General features: G+C 38.9%; 1 protein-coding gene across 1 annotated transcript in view; it reads left to right on the top strand.

Moving 5' to 3' along the window:
- The window catches only part of LOC104135673 (propionyl-CoA carboxylase alpha chain, mitochondrial), a 252,781-nt gene that overhangs the window by 185,686 nt on the left and 40,691 nt on the right, over positions 1 to 26,404 (top strand). Inside the window, exon 19 of the mRNA XM_035889044.1 lies at positions 5,455 to 5,557. Within this exon, the coding sequence (XP_035744937.1) occupies positions 5,455 to 5,557 (103 nt within the window). The remainder of the gene's footprint in view (positions 1 to 5,454; positions 5,558 to 26,404) is intronic.

Below are 26,404 nucleotides of genomic sequence, written 5' to 3' on the forward strand. Positions count from 1 at the left end.
TCCTTAGGTTAGTGCCCTATCCATTGGAACATTCTTTGTGGTTCAGTCTGTTTCACAGTTAATCCATCTTTTCCTGGATATCTGTTTGAATGCTGAGATTTTTTTTTTTTTTGGTCTACTTTTCCTGGTTATTAAATAACATCCCAAATGCTTGGTCAGTCTCTTTGGGAGAGACATTTGGTGCAAATGAGAAATGAGGTATTTTGCAAGAGATATTTCAAAAGCCAAACACAGGGGGGAAAAAGGAAAAAGAATCCTTTGCTTCCCCCTCTTCTAGCATGTTTACCTGAAGAGGAAGAGCAGAAGTTCTGATGGACAATCCTTTATGCTAACTGATTTTTAATACAGAAGGGAAGAAAGAGGAAATGTGTCTCTCCTGCAATTGTGTTTGGCTCCAGAGGGTGTGTATGAGGTGAAGGCTTTTAGATACATTGTGTTTGTTATAATTGCATGGGTTGAAGGGATTGATTATTCAACTTTACTCAACACTTATAAACCACCCCTGAAATACTGTGTTCAGTTTTAACGCCCTCATGCATGTAAGAAAGATGTCAATAAACTTCAGTTAAGTCTAGTGAAGAGCCACGAGGGTTGTGGTGGGGTTGGAACAGAGGACCTGTGAGGAGAAGCTGGGAAAACAAGGCTTGTTTAGCCTGGAAACAAGAAAGCTTAGTGTGGCCCTAATGGCAGCCTTCTCGTACCTCTGAGGGGGTTCCCAAGAAGACAGAGCCAGGCTCTTCAGTGAGGTACACATTAGTTGGAGATTTTCAAGACCTGACTGCACAAATCTCTGTGCAACCTGGTCTGAATTTAATGTTGAGATTGCTCAGTGGGGAGGGGAGGCGCATTGAATAATCGGAAGACCTCCCAAGGTCCCTTCAACCTCAGTCATTCTGTGATTCTGTTATGAACGAAAGCGCTTTTTAGGTGAATTGGGACTGTAGATATGACTTCTAAATTTCAGTCTGGAGGCTTTGTTATTAGTTGGAGGGGGGAATACAGCTTCCCCTGGTTGTGTTACTGTTAGAAGGGAGAGGATGGTTGCTGTTAATACCATTCATCTTCTCCGCACTGGAATCTAATCTTTGTCTTCATTTTATGAAGCTACTGGATTATAAAAATTGACTGAATTTATAGCTTACTTGACTTTCTTCTTTCTGACAGGTGAAGCCAAGAAACATTCCTTGGTCTGTTACTAATCCCTTTATAATTTAAAATAGTAGAGGTGTCCTTTCTGTATGCTGTACCATCCATCTTATAAGTGATCACAAACTCCCTGAGAGACATCTTCACTGTTCTAAATGGTTTGAGATTGCATACGCAGACAATATTGTCTGTCTTTTACAATGACCATCTGGGTGGAGCAAAGCTCTGCTGGACTTCAGAAGAAATTAAAACCTCAAATAACATGCAACTTTGATTTCTGCTCCAGCCTACTTGGTATATATTGACATCTATAATGGTCAACTTCAAAATTCATTGGGGAAAAACTCAAGCCAAAACAGAACCTAGGAATGACATAAACATTGCCTGCATTGGTATGCATCTGAATTATGCATTATACTCTTGGTTTTACCCATTTTGCTTTTAAATTTTATTCTTCCCAATCAGAAAACAGTCACTTTGCAAGTATTAAGTAACAGACCCAGGCATGTAACCCGGGCTTGTTTGTTTTGGTTTTTTTTTCCCCTGTAATTGATAGTAGGAAACACATTTCTAGGACAAAATGCAAATGAGACTGTTATGGGAAAAATTACCTTTTATGTAATTTAATTTGAAGTTGGTTATGTAAAGTAATTGCATGAACCTTTTTGACTCAGCTTGGGGGATACTGGGATAATATTGATTTAAGCAATCATAACATCAGGGAAATGAGAGAGAAATACTTTTTCCTTGTCTTCCTTTTGGTTCTGTGATTTAGTAGTAATAGATGCGTGCGGTCTAGTTTTAAATAGTATGAACAACAGTGTTTCCACTCCTTCAGTTGTGACTTAATTTTATAGCCATTAATCCTGTTTTATGTTCACTTTCTATAATTCAGTTCAATGATGATAGTGAGAATGCGGACGTATACCCCAGGTTGAGCAGGGAGATTTGGGAGCTGATTTGCATTTTATGGTGGAGGTGAAATCTCAGTGTAGCCCAGGAGTCTGCAGTGATGAGGGTAGGAAAGAGCAAGGACAGAACTTCCCATGTTGGAAGCTGGGGAACCTTTGCTGCTTACTCATTTCACTCCCCATCAAGGCAGCACTTGGACAAATGCCCCAGAGGTAGCTTTGTTACTTTTCAGATTGATCTTCTGTGTGGTGAACATGAAAGGCTGTGTTGTTATATCTTTATTGATGGTGAATATTAAATTATACCTAATGACATCCAATTGAAATCCTGAGGGTTAGCTTGTAAAGTAAAATAAGACTTGAAGGGAAACATAAGTATCGCTATCTGGTGCATTTGTGTATTTCCAAATATAGTAATGTAATTGAAAATTTAACTTTAAAACTGCTTAAAATTCTGCTGAGCATAGCAGGTGAGCGTAGCAGCAAAGCAAGAGCAGAAGGCAAGGGAAATGGGGCTGGAGTTGGGAGAACTAAGGCAGTCTGTCTTGTGTAATAGAGGTAGATTGCCATCCTTAGGAAGCAGCCTTTAATCAAGCTTCTGAGATATGCCTCTGAAGTTATGCTAAGGACATTCTGTGGTAGATTTGTATCTTTATTGCCAAAAACCAAAACCTGATTTTGGTATGTTCTTGTTGACGGTTTATATTCTCTCCGAGACTTAAGGAAATAAATGCAAATTGCCCACATTGAATACTACAGTCGTGACTGGTTCTCTGCTTGCCACGTCTGTGCTACAACTAATGCAAATAGTGACAAATAGAGAAAATGGATAAACATCTTTTTCATGTTTGTGATAATGAAGAGGTGAATGTAACTCTTGATCGGTTGTTAACCTGTTTCAAATTATTGACCTTTGTTCACTGTTTGGGGTTTGATTTTTATTGAAGATAGAGGGAGAAAATAGTTTTTGCAGCACAGCAAGTGCAAAAGCAGTTATTGATTTCATCCAAGATGAAGGTCATGCAATAAAACCTTCAAATTGGGATCCTTCTAGTTTTACCTTGTTCCTTTATATGAGTTGATAGTAGCAGCGTGTATTGGAGCAGGTGGGAACATGCAGTCTTGGTCATGTGGGCTTGTCACGGGTGTTAGGCAGGGTGCCTGAAAAGTGAAGGATTTAGGATGGATTTCCTGATGTATCTTTAGCTGAGACATGTAAACAAATTACCAATTTCAGATACAGCAGTTTGGAAAAATCATCTCAGAGCTTCTTCACTGTGTGTAAACAACTGGAAAATTGGCACATTTCAGAGCCAGATAGTTGATGTTATTGTATTGTATAATTATATAAGGCTTATGTACGCACATATATGCCTTTGTATATGTACACAAATAACACAAAAGTTCAGTGTTTTTTGACTTTCACTTTGCAATCAGTTTTTTTAGAAACTGGCAAAGGGAAGATCAAGTTTGTTTCTCAAGCCAGTTCCTCAACCTTTCAACATTTGTATTTCTGCATATGTTTGTTAAAGTAAAGACAATTTCCATTTCAAGGCAGATAAAAAAATAATAAACACTGAGCAAAGGAAGTTGCAGTAATCTTTAGCCAGAATATGTTAATGTGGACTAAATTAAAAATAAATTGATGCAGATTTGCTGGCTTTTGTTATTTTTAAATTTACATTTTTTTTGCCTGTGACAGCTCCTTTGTACTGTTAGCTGGAACTGTAATGAGTGTGTTTCCATCACCGTGGCATGATTGCATTGCTGAGGTGGACTCTAGGCAGCTTCTTCCACCTACCCATGTTCAACGTGCCCAGTGGAAGGATGGGTCCTGTGCAGAAGACGTCCTGTTTTGAAATTGCGCACTTGTTACTGTAAAGTCCTCTTCAGAGATCTCCATTCTGGGTTTTCCTGAGGATCGTGTTAGTCTTATTTTACGCTACCGGTAGAAATGGTCACTCGCTAGTGACCGGTACTGGGGAACATGAGTTAACATTGCATGCGGTAGTGCTGAGGCGATGGGAGAGCGGAGGTGTAGGAGGGAACTGTGTATCTGTTTCTCTGCTGCAGGACTGGAAGCAAATGTGCCCCGCTGGGCAGAGTTGCTCAGGGAAACACGGCCTTCTGAACCACTTCCCCACGTCTTCTCCCGTACCTTCATGTGAAATCTCTGCTTGCCATGGGTGATGGCATTTGCTGTGATACATACACATGAAGGTCTGCTGAGGCAGACAGCAGCTACATAAAGCACTTTGAGAGCTCTGTTGTAACTGATTTCAGCTAAATCTTCAGTTTTACCTATATCTTTTTTCTTAAAAACTTTATTTGTTGTCTTTTCCTTTCGCCTGGCTTTTGAAACGCCCTTGCTTTCATCTGTGTGAAGTCTTTCTCCTGAGGATAAAGTTTGCCTCTTTTTCTCCATCACAATTCATCTTTGCACTTCTTGTCCTCTTCTCCGTCAGCTTCCTACCACTACCTTATGGACTGACTACTCCTTCTCTCTTTTGCTCCACCTCACATCAGTTTTGACTGTTTGACTTCTCTGGTGACACCAGTCTTGGCCACCTATTTGCCAATTTCTCATACCAAATCTGTGGTGTGCGGTTTCTGACCTAAAGGTTCTGACAGGAAAAGTTCTGTCACTGTGCTCTTCTAGGCTGCTGAATGGACAATTGAATTTCTAATTAACTTCACTTTCTGGAACAAGACCAGGTTGGGAGAAAACCTGCCAATCACCCTGGTTCCCACCTTTTTGTCCAAACTTTTGTTAGCTTGCTTGCCTTTAGATTGTAGGCTACTTCGAGCCATTTTCTGCTTATGAAGTGCCAAACATGACTTTGACTGCATTATCACAAACTAATGATTGCGCATATGACACTAAATGGCCCAGGGCTGATAAATAGTTTTGTTCACATTTATTTCTGGGGTTTATATTGTTGTGCTATCCCTTTTGCCTGGAAATTCTGTAGCCTCTGCAAGGTAAAGTACTGAGAAAGAATGCTGTATATTTTGAGTAAGTTCTAATGTACAGATGGATTCCTTACCAGCATGAGGCACAATATGTCAACTAGTGACATTTCAGTAACGAAAACAAGATGCTGCAGCATCGTTCTTTTTTTTTTTTTTTTTTTTTTTTTTTTTTTAACTTTTGGTTGTCAAATTGTTTTTAACAGAGATACCAATGTTAGCAGTAGGGCTGATCTGTATGAAAACATGCAATTTAAACTCTGAAATGCAGAGCATCTGCTACGCTGAGCCTCATCTTAATTTAGGAGAAAAAGATGTAGGTTTCATGTGTAAGGACTGAACAGTGTCCTCACTGGTAGTTGTTACTTTTTGTGTCTCTGTTGGTCTCTGCTATCTAATTTTTTTTTAACTGCTTTTTGAAAACTAGGACACAAGTTGACAGATCTTGAAAGAAGAGAACTACTGGCAACAGCAGCGTCTTTGTATGTGGCTGAACAGCTGAGATCACAGCAATTTCTAGGGACTCCAAGGTAGGTTCATTTCTAGGAACTCAGAAGTGCTGATGCGTTTTCTTAATGGCATCTTCTTATGCACGAGAGACACTGGTGAGAAACTGCATGGTTTCTTAATGTAGTCTGTTTTTTCTAAATTCAAATGAGCTGCGGCTTACATTTCCCTGCTCACACAAGTCATACATGATTATTTTTATTCTACATATTAGCAAACTAATAGGCACAAAAATGTGTTACAAGCCAGTACAGTAATTAATGCACATCAGGAGTTTCATTAATGCAAAATGTTGCTGCATTAGTAACTAACCACAAATTGAGCATCACAAATTTCCCATGTGCCCATTTGAAGCGATCTAAGCACTTTGGGATAATATGAATATTCAGCCACAGGTTTTTAAAATATTGTGGATTCATGAGTAATTTGCTACCTTGATGAAGAACCTTAATAGTTTAGGGTCTAATTCTGAAAACACTTTCTGATTAGTAAATGCTGGAGGAGTCAGCACCTTGCTTTACGTATGGGTTTTTTGGTACTTTTTCCCCCCACTCCCTCATTCTTTTGGATAGTAGCTGCTGGTAACCTAGGTAGTACTGTTAATTGGCTGCCATTGCAGTGCCTTGTGTCAAAATACTAATTCGCCACTTTGGCTTTTTGGAAAAGTATGCTTTTTTCCTCGAGGATGCTTCTAACTTTTGTGGTCCTTTGGCCCAATGTTGTCAGTACCTTGAGACCTTCTGTTGGAACAATTGAATTTGTGAATCTTGCTTGGGTAGTTGGCATTTGCAATGGCTGCATACAGTGAATCCTAACTTCAGCATGACTCTTTCTTCTTGCCTCTCATTCTTTAATGTAGTTGCATGTGTGTTTGTGTGAGAGAGAGGGAAGTCAGAATGCAGGATAGACATTATTCACATTCCATGCCAGTGGTTTGACAGTGTATTCTATTACTGATTTTACAGTGGTCAGGAATAAATCAAATGTGGTTTCAAGAAGTCTTTATTTTTATTTGTACCCACAAAGATAAATAGTACCATATGGTGTTAAAAAAAAAAAAAAAAACACCAGAAAAAAAGAAAGAGACACAGAGCAAGCATAATGGCTTTGTAATACATAGCATATGTAGGGCTGGGTCATTGCTTGCCTTATGCACCTAGAGAAGAAAGTAAAGCACCTTTTTATTTCCTTCCACAAGTTATATCCTCCATAGCAAATGGCATAAGGAGAAGAACAGACACTCTAAGGCCACTGTTCCCTAAATAAAAGATGAATGAGGGAAAATAAGGAGGAGCCCTGATCGTAGTTTTTATTGGCCAGGATAGGAAGTTAAGTAGTCTGGTACTGCTATAGAGAAGTAATGGATTACTTTGTACGTAGAGTAAGGATAGGAATTGTTGATTTAAGTACTGATTCTCAAACTGCTGTTGCATTCCCTGCTCTGATTTGAGATTTTTTTTCTCTGGCCTGTAAAATGTTCTTGCTAACAAGAAAAGAAAAGGAGTCCAATTGTTTAAGAATCTTTTAATTTCTTCTTTCAATAGCAAATATTTTCTTTCAATACTAGGTACCTCTGTATCTTCATTTAAAAAAAAAAAAAAGACATATACAGCTATTTTAACCAAGATGTCAAATATGTAAACAAAGTATTGCACTGAGCAGTCAGGCATGGTCATTCATCTCTTTTCGTTCTGCATCGAGGAAACAAATACACTCCCGATTTGGAAAAAATTAGCTTATTTTTTGAGTCCTTCTAACCTAACTTCTTCCATTCCAGCATGAGCAGAGAAAGCAGCTGAGTCTGACCACATGAAATTTGTGCTTGGTAAGACTAGATTAAGGTCTGATTTTTCAGATTTTAAATGGTGGAACTAACAAATCTTTTCAATACGGGGAAGATCACTTTCTCTTACCATGCTGGGGTGTACATTCAGCTCAGCTTTCAAAGGATGATCTTTTCTGTCTGTTGTGACATATGCAGCTCTGGAATGAATCCTTCAGAGATTGAGCCTTAAAATTTTCTTAAAGTGGTGTCTGAGCGTGGTTCTTAGTGAATAGGTCATTGTTTCAATCCGCATATATTGTTAGATGTACTAGTCATAGTGAGAATAAAGCTGCCTGTTTGAGGGCAAATAAGGATGAGGTTTAATGCAAAAGGCTTACTGGTATTTAACTTCTGAAGAAATCCAAACCTGATAATGATACCCCTTCCCTAAAATCATGCAGCTCCTTCAGAGGAAAAGCCAAAGAAACAAAGGCGGAACGAGGTCGAAGGATTGTGCAGTGTCCTGGACAGGGTTCTCCACTCCTTAGAGCAGCCAGTGGACTCCCTCTAGAGGGGACTGAGGACTGTGGAGCGTACAAGTTACTGCAGTCCCATCAAGGATCCCTCACAGCATCTCCTTAATTTACCCAAACTGCATCTGACTTGGTTTTGAAGGCGTTCCATATCATGGGTACTTTTTAGGGAGCAGGATTGTGGCCATAGAAAGCACATCTTTATTGGTATGACTGCAATCTGTTTGAAAAATATTAGTAAATAAAAAGCGCAGAATAGGAACCCATGCTACTGGCAACAAATCAAAAAGGCCAGTTGTAATCTTGGATGCGGTTCACAGTGGCAGAATTGGGCATTTGGAGTCTGTGTGAATTTTAAATCCATATTGGAGGATGCAAGCGGATTAGACAGACTGCATGTTCCAGAGTTGATCCATAACATTCTCCTAATGGTTTGGAAAACTACAGCGCCATGTTGATGATCATCTTCAAAATTTCAGCTCTCTGGCACTATTTATGTTGACAGCATTTTTTTTTATTTTTTTTTTTTTTTGCATTCACTGAAAGCAATTGAGGAATTTTTGTGTGAGGAATTGCACTGAAAAGTGGTATTTTGAAATCATGCATTACTACTTCTAAACTTGTCACAGCTGCCAAATAGACTTTTTTTTCTTCTGAACTTGAGTTATATGCTTATCTTTGGTTTTGGTTTGTTTTCTTTTCCCTTTTGGGAGCCATATGTATAATACACATTCTTTTCACAACTGCAGGGGTATTTCAAGTTCCCTTTTTTCCCCCCCCATAATTTATTCAGCCCAAGCTCAGGATTGTTATTCTAGCCAGATAGATAGATAGAAAGAACCATGCTTGGAAGTCTTCACAGGAGCTCAACCTTTCACTATCAGTGCTACTGAGGCTGTGACCAGATGAAATGGAGCTGAGCCAGATTAAGGAATTGTTGTCCCAGTCTGCTCCTCCCTTGGTCTCTGCCTTTTCCCTCCTCCTCCTGATATGCAGGGACAATGTTGTGTGTAGCTGCTTTCTACTCTGGTTCTGCTAAAATGACCCACATTAGCCTAGAAACAGTTAGTGATGCCTTACTTTTGGTCATTCTGACAGAACCAGGGTAAGTACTCATGACATGTGAAATTGTTCTCCAAGAGCTAGAGAGGAATGTGTAGCAAGGAGGAAGAGATGAGCAGATAATGGCTCCTAAAAGGGACACAGAGGTGGGCCTAAGCTCTGTGCCACTGATCACGCTAGTAGCTGCCTTGTGAGGGGGGTTCTCCTCTACAGTCGATGGCATTTGCAGGGATGTGACTGGAAAATGTGTTTTGCAATCCCCCGGGTGAATGAATCGTCAACTGTAAGGTTCTTGCTGGAACACACTCTGATGATCAGCCAGCTATTGCCTCATTAGGATCAAACACTGAACTTTCTTCAGCTACTTTCAATTAGGTGTGACCCCCGTGGCGGGATTCTTTGTTGCAGTAGTTTGTGTGGCGTTGAGGTTAATACAGGCCACAAGTTGAAGGCTGCTTTGCCTTTCCTGTGTTAGAATAAATTGTGTTATGATTTGGGTGGAGCACCCACAGGTGAGTTTCCACTATCTGCATTGCTATGTGCCCCTGGCCTCAGCAACAGTCTCCTAGGATTAATTTGCAAACCTTTAGCTAGAGCAGCTTCTGGAGACCTGTGCGTGCTCCGAGTTACAGCCGTATAGACATTTACTTTTGTTCTGCAATATTTAATATTTAAAGCACTTTCTGTTTTCTTAATTTAACTGGTTGTTATTTAACCAGTTTTCTTGGGGGAAAAAGGTGGTTGTGGGGTGTGGTAGTTTTTTTTTTTTTTTTTAAAGATAATTACCTAATGCAAATGCTTTGTATTTTGTGAGCCAGGTACTAATGTGAATATTTCACTGTGATAGCCAGATAGTAGGGACACATGTTTCCTACAGGAAAGAGCCGTGAATGTTTGATGACTGTTTCATTGTTCGGTTTTCAGTTATTTCACCTAGGACTTTTCCTACTTATTCCATAGTCCAGTTTATTGTGAAACTGGTGCCACCCACAGCTGCTGAACAGATTTACAGCATCTAGTAAAATCCCAAGGTCTTCTAGACAGACCTCGATCTTGTTTCAAGTGGAAACATATTTTGGCTGAAGTCAATCCAGCTTATTTTACGTCTGTTTGATGTAGTTAGCCTTTGAGACCAAAAGTGATGTTGTACAGTTGAATCTTCACATTTTGGCTTCAGACTTGTTTTCATTAGTGGGTTGGGAGGGGAATAGGAGAGTGACTCTCCAGGTGTGGCTACATCATGCTATCTCATGGGTCTACTAATGTGTTGTTTATACTTCTAAACCCAATTGCCTACAGCACTTCCTATGTGTTGCTTGTGTTGGCTGCTAAGTGTATTTTCCTAATTTTTCTATGGGTTTTACCCTTTCATCATTTATGACTTGGAAAAAAACAGTGAGGCTGCATGCCCGTATTACCTGATACTACATGCAAAAAGATGGTAACACACTGGAAAATGTTTTATATTGCTAGAAAAAAACTAAAGGTTTTTCTTGCTCATGTGTTTTTAATATAGAAGGCTGGCATTAGGGAGTCTTGAGTTAAAATCCTAACTATTCTTGCGGGACCTTACAGAAGTCAGTTGGATTGGGCCTCAGTTTACAAAAAGACTAAATGGCCTTAATACTTTACTACATTATTTGAGGTTTTGTACATATTTGTTTATCAACATGTATAAATCATTTTGAGACCTAAAATGGATGGTGCTTTCTAAGGATAAAATAACATTTTCACAGGAAGGGTAAGTGTACAGTGAGAAATTACCGATAAAATGGAAGCAAGTTTTTGTCAAGTTCTGAAATAGCTGGGCTGAATTTTTATGTTTTAAAATTCTGAAAATCCAGGGGTCCAGTGTAGTGGGCATAACACGACTGGTGAGCTGCAAGAACAGAAATGGATATATATATATATATATAGCTTTTTATTTAATGAGTTGTTGCGGGTTTGTGTCTAGGTTGCTTTGGTACGGATATATTGACATAAATCCTCAGGTACGCTTAGTAACGGTGGTTCGGCTGCCTGCTTTGCCTTGCCGTCGCCTGATTAGGGCAGCGAGGGAGCTGCTCAGGGAGCAGCGGAGCCCCACACCTCTCAGGCGTGCTTGCTTCCGCATAGGCTGCACCTCTTACCCTGCTGGAGCCTGGGATGGAGCCAGCTCTTTGCCAGCCTAGGGCTTCCCCATATGGAAGGAGGGTCAGCTGCCCAATAGGAGAGCTTTCCAGCGCTCCTGCGCTGCTGGAGCAGCACGAAATAAGGTTATGTTACATTAATTTTAAGAAGAAGGAAGATGATGTCAGGAAAACTCAGTGGAGTAATCTGAACTGGCTGCTTGGAAAGAGGGAGAGTTCTTACTTGCGGCACAGTCACAGGCACTGCTGAATTGTATCAATCGCATTATGTGATTTTTATTTTTTTTTTTTTTTTATCCCACCCCGAACCGCAGTAATAACACGAACAGTTTTTGCAACTACAGCGAAATATTTATACTTTGCATTACCCTACAAATACCCTCTAGTGTGATATAAAGATAAAACACTTTGTTTTTATTTGGTAAGGATGACTAAGTCCAGCCTACTTGTGGCTTTCTTCATTCCCTTGCTTTGGAGTTACGCAGTCATCCTTAGCTCATGAAAATAACACTGTCTTATCCTTACTGTTCTGGTCCCCTGGTCAACAAGTCAAGCATTCTTTTCATGATTTACTCTTACGCCTTTGAAAATCCTCGAGATGTTTATGTAACTGTGTGATTTTTTTTTTTTTTTTTTTTTCTTTCCCCGTAGGCTACAAGGTACTACGACTCTGTTCTCCCTTTTTTGTGTGATATCCTTGTTTATAATGGGCTCTTCTGATGGTGACAACCCTCTCTTGTCTCTTTAGATGTTACTTGATGTTGTTCTTTTCACCTCTCATAAATAATTTTTTTTTGTAGTCTTGCTTAATCACTGCTAAACCAGCTGCCCTATATAATATTCTGTCTTTAAAATCTTGTATTATTTACCTTTCTACGTTTTTCAGTTGCTAATTACAGAAAGAGTATTATATGCGCTAGAGACAAACACATAGATGCAAATATATGAAATGGGTATTTTTGGCCAGTGGAAATGGACTTCTGTATAAATACGAAAGTTCAAATGGGACATTTCAAGACAGCATTTTTGACAGTTCCTACAGAATATATGTATCGTATTTTTTCTTTGATTGGATTAAATTAATGGAACAGGAATTGATAACATGAGTAATATAAGGTCTTTATGTAGTCGTTTGAAAGCAGAGCCATCATCTCATATGATTCACTAACGTATATTCCAGAAACAGAATGGTCTGCTATGGGAAATTTTCCATAGCCTGTCATGTCCGCTCTTGCTCAATCTTTAGAGTTGATAACCATTATGAAATCACTATGAAGAGTTTGAGCCTCGCTGAGCACCTCCTGGAAAGATCCCCAGAGCAGTGGCATGCATCGTGCTGAGGTGATTGCTGGTGGGAAAGCCGTTCACTAAAGTAAATGGACCTGGCTGAGTCCCTATGTTTATTTTTTATTTTCACCATGTCTGCTGGGAAAACAGCAGCTGGTGTAGAAGCTGTATAGCTTCTGTGGCTACTGTTCACTTCATGTTGAAACCTGAATTTACGTAGTGTACACACGTGAATGTTTTCTGTTGTGCTGCCATATTCCTGGCCCTGTTTAATTGTGAATCCGGCCCTTTTCTCATCCATGCTTTGCTTATGACCTCTTCCTCTGCAAGATCCTCTCTTTACCACAAGCCCTCTCTCTCTTTCCTTTATTTTGATCCCTTTTATAAGCCCAACAATTCTTTCCCCTCATGCAGGTTTCCCCTCCTAAGCCTGTTCTTTAGTATTTGTCTCTGTGTAAGAAGTGCATGCATGGACCAGGAGAACAAGGTGCGTGCTAATTTCCACATGCTCCCTGGTCTTTTTACAGCTATTTTTAGCATAGTTTTTCCTCTCCATCTATATCTTTTATCTGGAGTTTTGAAGGGCAGAAATGAAGTTATGCTGGAGATTTTTATGGAAGGGCAAAGTTTTTCTTGACTTTGGGGGACTCTAAGCTCAGTAAATGCATATGTAGCTGCATTCACGTGAGAAGTTTTACTGATGTTTCTTTCCTAGGATTATTAGCATAAAAAAGATAAGCATGAACATCAGGACCGAAGTTCCTGGTTGTGTCCTGCTGTTTGTGTAGCGTAGTGTATAGCTTATTCTGGATGCTGTTGCTGTAGAAATGTTGTCAACAAAATATATAGGAAGAAAAAGTCTCTCAATATTGTCTGCATACTTTTACATGTATGTGTCTTGATTTGTCCATTCTTTAGCATGCTTGCTTCATTCATGGTTCACAAAGGCTGTAGTTAAATATAAGATATTGATTGAAGGGATAGATAATTCATTTATACCTTTGTTATTGAGTATTACAATTTTCAACCGTTTCTTTTTCCTTTGATTCAACTGCGAAAGTGGGATGGGACACAGAATGGCCTCATTATTGTAGGAGTATTTCTCTGTTCCCTGCAATGATTCCAAAAGCTCTTGCACACTTCATCAGTATTATTGTAATTCTTTGGCTGCAGGATATTTGGCAGCTGTTGCACCCCACTGGCAAATCCTATTCAGACTTCACTTCCATTCACCATTGCCATTGGAGAATTGATTTCTCTCTCCTCTGCTCTAACCTTTCCCAATTCATTTTGGATTGTTCAATGTGAAACATTTTAATTTCATATCATACAGCCATTCAGCTCACAATCCTTTTTTTAACCTGTCACCAGGGTAACAGCATAGCATGCTTTCTTTAGGCAATCAAGTTTTTATTTCACATGCTTAATGTTGCATTAAATGTTTGCATTTTGTTTAACCCTCTTAAATACTTTGAACTGGGGATATATTTTGCAGGGTAATGAAGTCTCTGATTTCAGTGTCAAGTCTTCACAGAAATTGCCTTACTTAAAATAAAAAATAAGAAATCAGAAAATGAATACAGAAATGAGAAGATGATTAATAAAATCCCAAATGGCTGAATGAGGCAAGCATCCGTAGAAAATAGCAAAAATATTTTTCCTCTGGAAAAACCTTCCAGAAGCTTGTATTATAATCTTTAGACCTACACTTCAGGATTACTTTTACCTATAAGTGCTTGTAAGCAAATTAATGCAAATATAGGATTAACCATGCAATAACATGACTTTAAGAAGTGAAATGTCTGGCCTGTACCTGTCAACCTGCTTCAGACTCCTTGCCAGATGTGTGTGTGGAACTGTAAGCTGTATGGCAAGTGATTTATGTAATTAAAATTAGAATTTAATGGGATGATGCAATTGATTAGAGAAATATAGAATTTTTAAGTGTCTGTTTTTCCTGTGCATGCAAACCATTATGGCATGAACAACAGGCTATGTTCGTTTTGTTGGAAATGAGAATAATAATGAATTTAGAGTATGTTATCACATATGATTACAAAAATAAAATTAAATGGACATTTTTGTATCTGAAAAAGCATTGATTTCATGTAACTGTGACCTTACAGAGCAAGTCCTGCTTGTCTTGGTAAAGGAATAGGGCCAGCTAGGTTCACCCCCACCTGTTTAGCTGGAATTTAAAAAAAGTCTGTAATAGGTGTCCTTAAAATACCCAAAATTTCATATCCTATTTCTAAAATTATAATTAGAGGTGTAGTGTTAAAGGCTTTTTATCTGTCACGTTCTATTCTCAATTATGTAGGTATAAAAGAGGGGGGAAGAAAAAGTTTTTAATTTTAACATAAGTGAAACTTAAGAACACGGCATTGCCAATAAGCCCAGACTTTGCTCATTTATAATGAAATAAACCCGCTATAATGAAAGCACTAATAATCTGCGTTTTAACACTTTGGAATACTAATTTTACAAAGATTCTAACTGGCAAAATAGATCATACATATCTAGCATTGTTTAAAAAAAACAGATGCAGAATGTTTGCATTACTGTACTAGCTGGAGTGTTTGGGTTTGCATTTGATACAGCTCTTTTGAGGAGACAGCTGCTTATTATAGATCAGGCCCATAGAGTTGACTTTGTTAGAATTTTCTTTCAACAGCATATAGCTAACTATACAAGGATAGAAAGGCAGTTTCTTCTATTTAAATTTCCAAAATTTCTGTCCAGTTTCCTTTTTTCTCAAGTTGTCCTATAAGCTACCAAATATTATTACCTGCCAAAAGAGGTTTGGCAGTGTTTTGTTACTGAATTTTGCCAAAAGGAGCCAAACATGTGGTAACAGTTAATTTATTGGTTCTTCTAACCTCGAGGGAACTCTTAGAGAGAGCATATTACCTTTTTATCTAACATTTTAAATAAAAGAGCTGTTGGCTTGAAATTCGATATGCCAGTATAGAAGCTGACCTTCAGTGCGGTTATGCTCAATTCAGTCTTGTTTAAAGGTAAGATTAAAAATGTAAACGTATAAGATTGAGCTAAGGCTTCTTTCTTTTCAACTTTTAGAGAGGCAGGTCACTTCTGCATAGTTTGTGTGTGTGTTTAAGTGAAAATATCGAAGAAACATTTTCAGGAGAGAAATGAATCCTGCCTTTCTCTGAGAAGTCTTGGAGAGCTCTTTCTTCACTCACTTGATAAGACATTTCCTGGTATGTGCATGACCAAGTGATAATAAAAAAAGAAGAGAACATTTCTCATTTCTTAACATGTAAGACTACAGGCCTGTTTGTTGCTCTGCAACAATGTAGATTTGTCTTATTCTAATAGGAAAAGTATTTGAGAGGTAACATACTTAATTGTGCTGCTCTTCACTATCTTGGGATTGAATCTCCTGCCTGAGACTCACACAAGTCAAAATGGGTGATCTGCTACCTGCATTTGGGGTAGCCCTCTTTATTCCGCCTCAGATGCTGGATATTTTTGTCTTCATAACTGGTGGTGTTGTGAATCTTAAAGGAAAAACTACACGGATATATCATCATATTTCAGGTGGGATACTTGAGATAGATGGTGCCTTAAATAAAAAAATCCTGATTTTTGTCGGCTCATATGAAGTATTCAGAGGCCTGGATATTTTTCCCCTGAATCTGTGTTGAGATTGCTCAGATGGCTTTTCCTTTTGTGATTATGAATGATTCTTTAATATCTTTCACAGACCATTCTTTAGGGGTTTACTTCTCTGTGTAATTAGATGTGGTGCTTGGAATTTGTTTTGGCTGTGGCTTCCCTTTAATGTACCTTCAAAGCCCATAGCGTCAGAAGAACTGGGCAGGAAAGAATGGCTCAGGACCTGGTTCTTTCGAAACCAGGGATGTTTACCTATTGACTTAGAAAGGAGATGATGACCTGTCTTTATCCTGTCTCTCTGATGCTTAGTAAAATTATTCTTGCTGCAGTTAGTAGTGTGATGATACAAATAATTTAGTTGCCTATTGAATTCCAAGTTTAAAAAGCACCTCAAAAAATCTGGAGTATTTGTCAAATTTGATCCTTCCTAGGCTTTAAGCTCTGTGTTTACCCCAGTGTTGTGGTACATGTTTCTGAGGCTCCTCTCTCTGCCATGGGTGGTGATCTGATCGGTCTTAGAGTAATGATTTTCTCTAGGCCCTGCTGCCCATTTTTCTACCAGACACTGAATTTTAAAGCAGGTCCTCATCTGCCTGCACCCAGCCCTTTATGTCCTTAGACAAGGGAGATGCCGTAACCAACAGCTTTTTGCTGTTTGTTTCCTTCAACTAGCGAGAGCACTTCTCTTCTAAATCCATCGCCCCCCCGCCCCCGCAGCATATCCTTTTTTCTTGTTACTCATATCCTCAGGAAAATCACAATCATTTTAAGATGTTTACTAACATTAAGTCCACCTTATTCTTCTATTATCTGTGATTTTTCTACTCTTTCATCTTGGACATTGTGCGGCTGCCTCTGCTGCAGGCTTCCTTTTCCCAAGTCTTTACACCTATTTTAAGTGAACCCTTCCGAGTGAAGAGAGGGAATCTGTTTCAGTGATTTCCAAAATCCTGGTAGTCTTATGGCCATTTAAGCTTCAATCTCATTATGTCAGGCATTGCATCACCATTACACAACTCTCTTTAACTTCCTTAGCTTTCAGTCATTCATACGTGTCTTCCCAGAAGCAAGGGGTAGTGAGAGGTGATAGCACTTAGCTGTTTCACCATTCAGAAAAGTTGGATTGCTGTGAGAAATCGTTGCGTTCACAGCCCTTAAAGGGTGAAACATGGCTCTTTGGAGATAGGGCCACCTTGTCTCACACAGGAAGGCCCAGAGGGGGCTGCAGTCATTTGCATTTTTTTAGATAAATTATGTTGGATAAAGATGAGGGGACTTTGGGTTTAGAGGGAACACGGCTGTTGTCATGTACAGATTCCCTCAGCAGGAGCCATAGAGTACAAAGGAAGGGTTGGTGTTGAAGGCGAATTTGTGAGAACGGTTTCTGAACATCTTCCTCAGGTATCCTCTCTCGGCTGCCATATGCTACTTCTGAAGGTGTATTTTGAAAATACTTGGCTTTTCCCTTGCTATTTGTTTCTTTACTGATTATTGGTAGTTTTCCACCTAAATTTTCAGGAGATACCAGTGGGCATAGTTGTAGACACTGGATCAAAACCAGTTAGGTAATGTATGTCATGTCATGTTTGTGCAACAGTTTTAATTTATATTTTCTGTTGAAAATGTGTCTTTTTTATTCTGTGTCAGAAATCACGTTTAAAGAAAAATGTGTTTTCTGTAACATATAAAAATGTACTTGCATGGCATGTGTTATATGTTGGTCATGTTATTTATATATATATATTGTGTGTGTATGTGTGAAAAATGTTTTATATTTAGGAAATTTATTTCTTTGCTTTGTGAATTACCAGATTACTTTGATTAGTGCTAACTGTCTTGGCGAAAGGCAAGGAAGGAGAAGGAACTTCTAGTTATCTACATTGTAGAAGTGCAACTATGTTCTAGTACTGTTCTTTTACCTTATTTAACTATCTGCTGTTGATCATTGAGTATTTGGGCCACCTAGTATGGCCATTTTTATGTTCCCATGCTATATTGATCATGATTCTCCCAAAATAAGCAGAAGGAAATCTAAGATGACGACCCACTTTGTGTTAAACTGTATGTGCAGTTGTGTTACTGCCGCTCCTTGGGTCCATCCCACCTAAAAAGCCTGTCGTCTCTGCTTTGACTTTAGGCAGCAGAAAGCTTAGTGGGCAAAAGTCGCTTTTATTAATACTGAGCACGAGGCACTAGCCTGTTACAAGTTTTTTTGTCCTTCACAATCGACCCTAGTTTAACTAGTAATTTCTTCTGAAATTCTTTCATTCACATCTGATGCATATAACTTCACCTAAGTAGGAAACCTACACGCAATATTTTTTTTTCTCTTATTGGCTTTCTTCTCTTTACTTGTGAGACCATAATATGAAAAATGGCAGGTGTTCTATTAAAAGGATGAAAATATATCAATATTATATAGAGATTTATCTTCTTTGGAATACATATGACTTTGTTATTTAACAAATTTGAGCCTGGGTTTGTGTGGCCCAGATTCATGGTGCCTAAGTAATGTAATAAATACAGGTAAGCGTCACCTAAAGGTAGTTCAGCCTATCTGAAGTCTAACTCATTGCGGAGAGGTACCTTTCTCTTCCCATTAGTTAGAAAGGGAAAAGATGGTTAATACCCGGTGGTGAAAGCTCAGTGGTGTGAACTCTGGATGTAAGCTGAAAGTGCAGTAGAAGATGTATTGAAGGTAATATGAGTCACTGGAGCTCTACTATGTGCTATAATTGTCTAGACATGAAGAATTAGTACTTATTGAAGATATGCATGTTTTATGTTATCTAATATAATTTTTAATGAACTCTTGGGGTTTTTCTCATCTGCTATTTTTTTCTCTTTAACAGAATTAGTGGCATTAATTTGTTCCACAGGAATCTAGTGCAGAAGAAATACAGAACAAAGCTTTAGAATCCGTGAAACATGCCACATTTTTTACATGTTAGGGAGAGGAAGTAGCTGTCACGTTGCCTGTTGGAAACTGGCTTGAGTACCTCTAGCCAAATGCTCTAATCACATTTGTCTGTGCTTTGGTAAATATATCATTGATATTTGTGCTGTCACCCAGCACTGGATCCTGTGTATGCAGAAAAGAAGCATCTTTCTGAAAAGCTAGCCTCTGTCTAGAAAAATATATTGTTGCAAATTAATCACTGCTCTTGGCCAGCTTCTGTTTCTTACACTATGGCGTATCGGATGGCTAGTAAGGGAAAATCTGGCCATCCTTTTCTGGGACTGTGTGCCATCCTGAATGTGCATTCTATGTATTTCCTGAATTAAGCCTTGTAGAGGAGAAATCACAACACAAATATGATCAGTACAAGCTGTATTACAAAACTGATCTCACTGACATGAGATGGTTCAACTCTTGGATGTACTCTTTCAGTTCTGCTGCGACCAAGTTTGCAGCAGGAGATGGTAAGCTCTGTGTGATGGGTGAGCTCTTGCAACACTCTGGAACCCTGCAAACGTGTTTTCCAAGATGCACAAAAGAAGAGAGCAGACTTCTGTTTCAAATAATGACCTTTGGCATGTTGCGTATGTGACAGGCTTCCCAGAGACCAAGTCAAATCATTGGTACTACAAGGCGTAGCAGAAAGGAAATCATTCCACATTTCTAGCAAAATATAATCTGGTCAGTTCTGAGGGGAGCGTAGTAAGTCTTTGGTGACAAACCTAAACGAAACTATTGAACACAAGAAAGGTAGCATTCAATACATAGTTCTTAATAATAACAACCTCAAATAGATTTGGAGCTGATGTTCTATAAGAAGGTATTTTCAGTTTGGATCTAAGACAGTTTGGTGGTTTTTTGTTAGCTTAATGTAATTTATAATTATTCATTAGTTTGCACAGTGTGTTCCCTGTGGGCCTGGAAGAAGGCTGATGTTCTTACTCCCAGTGTTGTTGCCAAATTTCCTCAGAGGTGGCCTTATTCTGGTGTTTTTCCTTTTCCCTTGACTGTAGTAGTTGTGTCTCACTCCTGATCTGGTTCGCGATTTAGCAAGTTGAGCAGGTGCTGATAGGTTTCACTGTATTGGGTCTTACAAGCTTTAAAGAAATGCTGCATTTCAATCAGATGTTAACTGCCTTTAATGGTGGATATGGCAGTCTATGGGTGCAGATGTATACTTCTGAATAGGAAAGAGATGGGTTCATGTGATTTTGGGGGATTAACCTTGTAAATTACTGATAGTTGGAGAAATGGTGATGTGTTCAAGGAGATATTGCTACATAACAGAACAGAGACAGCACTGGAATGTCAGGGCAAGATTTCTTCAAAATGGGAGTTTTAAATTTGATTCTAATATACGTATTTTGTCCTCCAAATTGGCAGAATGGTTTTTCAAATGTGCTGCACTGTGCAGTGTTCTTATTGCTTTCAACTGAGAGGAGCTGGCAGGTGCTAAGTACTTCTTAACATAACTTTTCATTACTGAGGCAACTAAATAAGGGGTTTGGAACCTGAATTTAAGTATCGGTCTTTTGCTTATCTTTTGACCTATGGCCCAGTATCTAAACTAAACACTGAGCTTATGGTTTTGAGGGAGTGCAATTGCAGAAATTGTCATTAAGATCAAAATCTCTTTATGTGAGTAAAAGATTCTTCAGTATTTAATCTAGCTATCGTGAGAGTGCGTACCAGTACAAGTTCGTGACGAGGAGCTGATACTCTCACTGTATGTATTTGACTTTTAGTCAAATTAGTTCTAGTCAAGTCCTGGGCAGTGAATACTTGTTTGTGGCTGGAGTGTGCTGGGTGTAGTTCTGGAGCCTGGCTTTTGTCTCACTTGCATCAGACGGGAACCTGGTTCCCATGTCCTCACTGTTCTGCAGTGTGATCCAAAGCAGGGTAAGTGCAGATGATTGGGATAACTTGCTTTGAGAACTACCTCCGATCTGAACTAAAGCACTGATGTTCTCACACCCACTGTACGTTGTCTTGATTACTTCTGACTTATCAAACTCTCCACAATGTCTATTGAAAAAAACGGGTGAATAACTGAAATTCTAAATTCTGACAAAAGGCATGGTGGATTAAAGCAGCAAATATATTTTCAATGCAGGTTTACAGCGGTTAGTGGCGATTTAGTTTGAGATTAGTAGGCTACAAGTCAGGCAGATTTTGCTACTGGGATGAGTAGAATAAGCCTAACACAGAGTTTGCCTGGATGTTTCAAAAAATAATTGAATATGGAAAGTTGTTTTATGTGTAGATTAAGACTGAAGACCTTACCAAACATATCAGTAGGTAATCTTTTAATCATTTCACCTCTATTTTCATATTAGTAGTTTAGAGATTGCTTGCTGCCTATTTTTAATGTGCACAGGAAACCTGTAATATTCTAAACTTAATACAAAGTGAAAAATAGCACATTATTACTGGGCACAGCCGTTGTTTGAATGGAGGTGCAGGAAGCAGGCTGCCCAACAAACAGCTAAATCCCAGTACCATCATGTTACATGGAAGGATGTAACTGCTACTGGATGATGCGAACTGAAGAGCTGTAGTCTTCTCTGCTGCATCACAGTGATTTGTTCTGAAGCTCCTGGAGTATTAAAAGAAAGTGAGATAATTACTGTAAGACTATTCCTAAATATCTGCACAATAAGAGAATTAATAAGTTTCCGTGTTCAAGGAAATACAGGAGAATTTGTACAGGAAAAGGAGTTGGTAATTTTCCTGGTGTGGAGTGTATTATTGTAAAATATTAGGTTTTCCGACTGCCCAAAGTAAACTTATTAAAAATAAAGGGTGCTAGAGAGAAACACAGTTTTGGAATTAGATACTTTAATGGAGGAGAAAAAGCCCAGAATTTTTTTGATAATTAACAGATTTTCAGATTTTTCTCTCAATAAGAATTGTCAGTACACACAAGTCAATATTGTTGACTGATGTGATTAAAAACACCTGCTTGCAAGTAGTTCATTCTTTGGTAAATAGTTTTGCTGATTTAGGAAAGATGGTTTGAAAGAACAGATCAGACGCACAGACTTGTAAATTATATGGAAAACAAATGTCTTTTCTCTGTACTTGTGAACACATGATTTGAAACTTCCTTGCTTCTCATCTCACAAATGCTTGCAATGAGACGAGGAGCAGCATCTCTTATCCAGCATTAATGCTTGTGATGTTTCCTTTTTCCAAGAGAAACTAAATGCTAAAGTAGGCCCTGACATGACATAGGAGAGGAAATGAGTTTCAGATATCACATTTTACATTTATTTATTTGTAATTTTCAAGGTATGCTGACATCTGCTGAAGGACTGGGCAGTCTGACCCTCCCCTGAAATTGAGAGGTCTTGGGCTGCGCTTGCGGCTCCCAGGATTGCTGTGTTACATCCAATTTGTTAAATGCAAAGTGCATAGAAATTTCCTGGAGTGGGACCAAATGCCAAAACTCTTTGTCCAAGAGGATGCATCATCAGGCTGCAAAGCTGTATTCTCTGAGTCTCCATGAATCTCTCATTCCTTCCTACCATCAGCAGGGTAGATTGGCGAGTCCCCTAAGGCCTACCTGGGCCCTGGCTCTTTCTTTTGAGAGATGGGAGGTAGATTTGAACCCTCACAGGCTGAGGGAGACTGATAACCCAGACCTTTCATCCTCTGGATGTACGTGTTGCAAGCATGAATTTGTTACAGTGATAGCAGCAATCCTGCTTCCTTTGCCTTATAGATTTAAAGCTAAAAGAGCCGTAAAAGATTTTTCAAGAGGCTTAGAATTGCTGGTTTGCCTGCATGTTTGGAGCACACCTTCTTAAGGCTATGGAGGCAGCTTTGGCAGAGGAGCCCCTAGTTCTGCCCCGCTGCCAGGCTGATGGGGAAGGTACTGCAAAGCAGTTGGGTTAGGGTGGCTCCGTTTGCAGGACCCAACCCCTGCATGCTCAGAGACCTTCAGAGTGGAAGAGGGTGAGCTCAGGTTGTCTGCAGGGTTACTTGCCGGTTAAACAAAGATGAAAGGGGTTGAGCCCACACACTTAGATCTGGGCAGCTAAATTCAGCCTAGATTTATAAGATCTAGCTTTAACTGTTTCTTTTTTTAGCCTTGATCTGGGGTTCACTGGTGAAGGCACTGGAAGTTTTCATTGGGCACTGGATTGCAGGCCCTTATGTGAATGCACATCCCCCAAAAGGCTTCTGTTAAAGGAAAAGGAAGCATCCAGATGTACGCTGTTTTGAATCAAAGCACAGTGCACTCCATAGCATCCTTTTAAAGCAGTGCTTTTTATTTTATAGTTTACTTTCCATGTAATTTAATTTTTTTCCTGTGGTCACTATTCAGATAGAATACATGGCTATAAATATGCATATTTGTTATTGATCTAAATGTAATGTGTAGGAAAATGTGATGTAAAATCTTTTTGACATAACCATTGAGTAATTCTTTCAGCCTTTGTCTGATCAGCTGGCACACAGGCTAGTAGAGGTTATTATTTTGTATGACATATGCAGAACTAGAATTTACTCTAATGATGGTATATTTTCATACTGTTGGTGGAAGGAGTATATATATACATATGCACATATAAAGCAGAAAGAAGGAAAACCCGTTTTTATGTAAAAGTGCACATGATACATATAGATGGATGAATCTGAATATATGTAGAAAATGTGTGTGAATAGATGTAGAAAATACTTCAAATTGCTGAATAAAATATTCCCAGATTCTTAGGTTCCTTTCACATAATTTTTAGTTCTTAAAATAATCCTGTGAAAGTGCTGCTTTTATCTTTCCTGTGCAACAATGAACTTTTATGTTGGAAAGTGTTGAAAGTACTCAGATAGTAAAGCTTAGATTTTTGTTTTGTTTGGCAGTACACTTCTGTTTAGAATTCTTTTAATCTATCCATTCCCTGCTTTTATATTCAGCTGATAGTTGAAGGTCCTGTGAAGGATATTTCTTTGTATATGAACTTATTAAGCTAATCATGCTCAGAAGTGTGAGATTTACTTCCCTTTTTCCTTTTTTTACATCGTAAGATAGGCTCGTGTTTGAGTTGTTAAATTTCTATTTGCCTTCCTTGAGTTTTTTGGGGGGGAGGGCGGAGAAAATAAGAAACAATTTATATGGTAGATCTAAAGTTTCATTAAAATTGCTTATGCCCTGTCCCAGGCATTTTAAGTGGGCCATCTGTCTAAACATCTCTCCATTTTTTTTCTGATCATTTCCTCGACTTATTCATGAGCCATGGGAGGGCTCCTTTGTAGTCTCCATGTAGCTGGTTCAGTCTACCCCCACTGAATACATCTATGTGCTTGCATAACATATCTTTTCACAGTGCTGGAAATTCTCTGAACTTGGTTCAGATGAATGGCCCACTTTCTGAAGGTCTTTTTTTCTCCCCCTGCAAAGATTTGTATGCAGAAACTGACCTTGGTGGCTACAGAATCCAGCACATTATTCTTGATCATTTTACAGGCCACCTGCTGTGAAAGTTATGATGAAGGATTTCTTAATGATTCTTTGACCATTAACATTGTTTTAAGTCAATATTTCACTTTTATTTAACTGCTGAATAGGTAATTGCACAATTGAAAAACAGCTTTACGGAGTGTCATATAAAGTGGTTTTCAAACGCTTATAATCTTTCTTAACGGGAGAATTTGTTATGATAGTTTGGGATTTCTCTGTGTTTATGTGAAGTATTATGCAGCAAAAATATCAGAAGTAAAGAGAATTTGTAAGCTTTTTTCCCCCCAGTGTTAGAACTCACATTTTGAATGGGAAGTAAAAAAATCTATACTCAATTTCCTGACCCTTTAGGAGCTGGTGACATTTATCATAGCTCATTACATCATCAACAGTAATCGGGAGAGGGGAGTTTATTTGCCACAAACTGCAGAAAATTGTAGTTTTATTGAGTTCCTTCTATCTGATTGGCTGACGACAATAAAAATGGACAGGCCGGGGCAGAGTTATTACTTGACTTGCTTTTGTGAATGTCTGTTTTCCTTCGTTATTTGTTTTTGACTAGAATAGATAATGGTTTAACTAGTGTCTGTTTTTCCAGGAGCACAGTAAGTGTGTGTCGATCTAAAATTTTTAGCCGTTGTCTGCTTTCCTCACGGAAAACTTGCAAAGAAAGCAGGAGCTATAATTGCTGCGTTATTATAAAATATCTCCCCCTCTCTCTCTCATGGCACCTGGGGGTAAAAGGGACATAATACACTGTGCAATGTATGAAATAAATTGTGGGACCATGACATCATCTGTACTTGAACAAACAGAGGTTGAAAATAAATAAGTAACTGAGCAGGCAAACACTGCTGTTTTTCTTCTCGCACCGTGTATGTGTTCTTGCAACTTCAATGCTCTAGAGCAATGTCTTTATGACTTAGAGCCAGGCCATCACCATACTCTTTGCCTGTGCCCATATTGCTCCTGATACTTCCCTTTAGAAGGCGGTGTGGAGCAGGGAGGTTCAGAACTGCCCATTTCTGTATGAAGGGAGTCCATAACGCTCTTCTCCACCCACCTCCTGTCGTCACAGCCGCAGAGCTGCCTTTGCTCTCTTCTTCTCTTTGTGTGTAATATGCCCGGTGAGGGACAACAGCGCACAGCTCTCTGTGGCCCTCCTTCCCATTCACCTGGCACTCATCTTGCTGACAAACTTGCGTTTCTTCCTGCAGCCAGTGATCTTTATATGTAAAGAAAGTAACTTTTTTGATGATACATCATTTACCAAAACTGGGACAAGAAAGGGAGGGCATGTTGAACCCTATGAAAGTCATATCATGTGGATTCTGAAACTCGGGTTGAAGGGGAAGCGCCTCAAGTTTTTTGTGTCTTTTATGATGGTAAAAATGACATTATTTTTTCTTTCACTGTTTTTTATGTAAACAGAATGTGTCAGATTTCAGCCCAGCATGTAGAATTTTAAAAGTTATGTACATTTTTGAAAATAGCCAAAAGTTTGTGGAGTTTTCCATGAACTAATGGAAAATATATTCAGAAGCCCAGATGTTTTCTCTTTGGAAGACTTAGAAGAGTTCTCAAGTAAGGAAGCAACCTTGCCCAAGAACACAGAGATTTTCCCATGCACTGGGACTTCTTAGACATTAAAAAGAAACCAAACCCTACACAAAACAAAACCCCACCAAAAAGCCCCTTTCTTAGTCACACAGAAACTTCTGCATCTCTAAAGTAGTTCACAGACTTGAGCAACTTCCTTTCCATATCCAAGAAACTTGGACTTTGATCCTTACTTTTGGACTTCGTGATCCTTACCAATATAAAGCAACCAACCAACCTCTGAATCCATCAAAATGGAGTCTAGTACTACAGGATAATTTATTTGAAAGGAATTTGATTTAATGAAGAAAAAGTAGGATTCTTATGAGCTAATGTAAGCATCTCTCTTAGCCGGTGTAACTGTAGGTTACGGTTACAAAGCCACAGGTGTTTGATTAGCAAAGCTGAAAAATGTCCCTGTGCAAATGGATCTAGC

This window comes from Egretta garzetta, unplaced genomic scaffold (genome assembly GCF_000687185.1).
Source record: "Egretta garzetta isolate BGI_Z169 unplaced genomic scaffold, ASM68718v1 scaffold182, whole genome shotgun sequence".
Classification (NCBI taxonomy): Eukaryota; Metazoa; Chordata; class Aves; order Pelecaniformes; family Ardeidae; genus Egretta; species Egretta garzetta.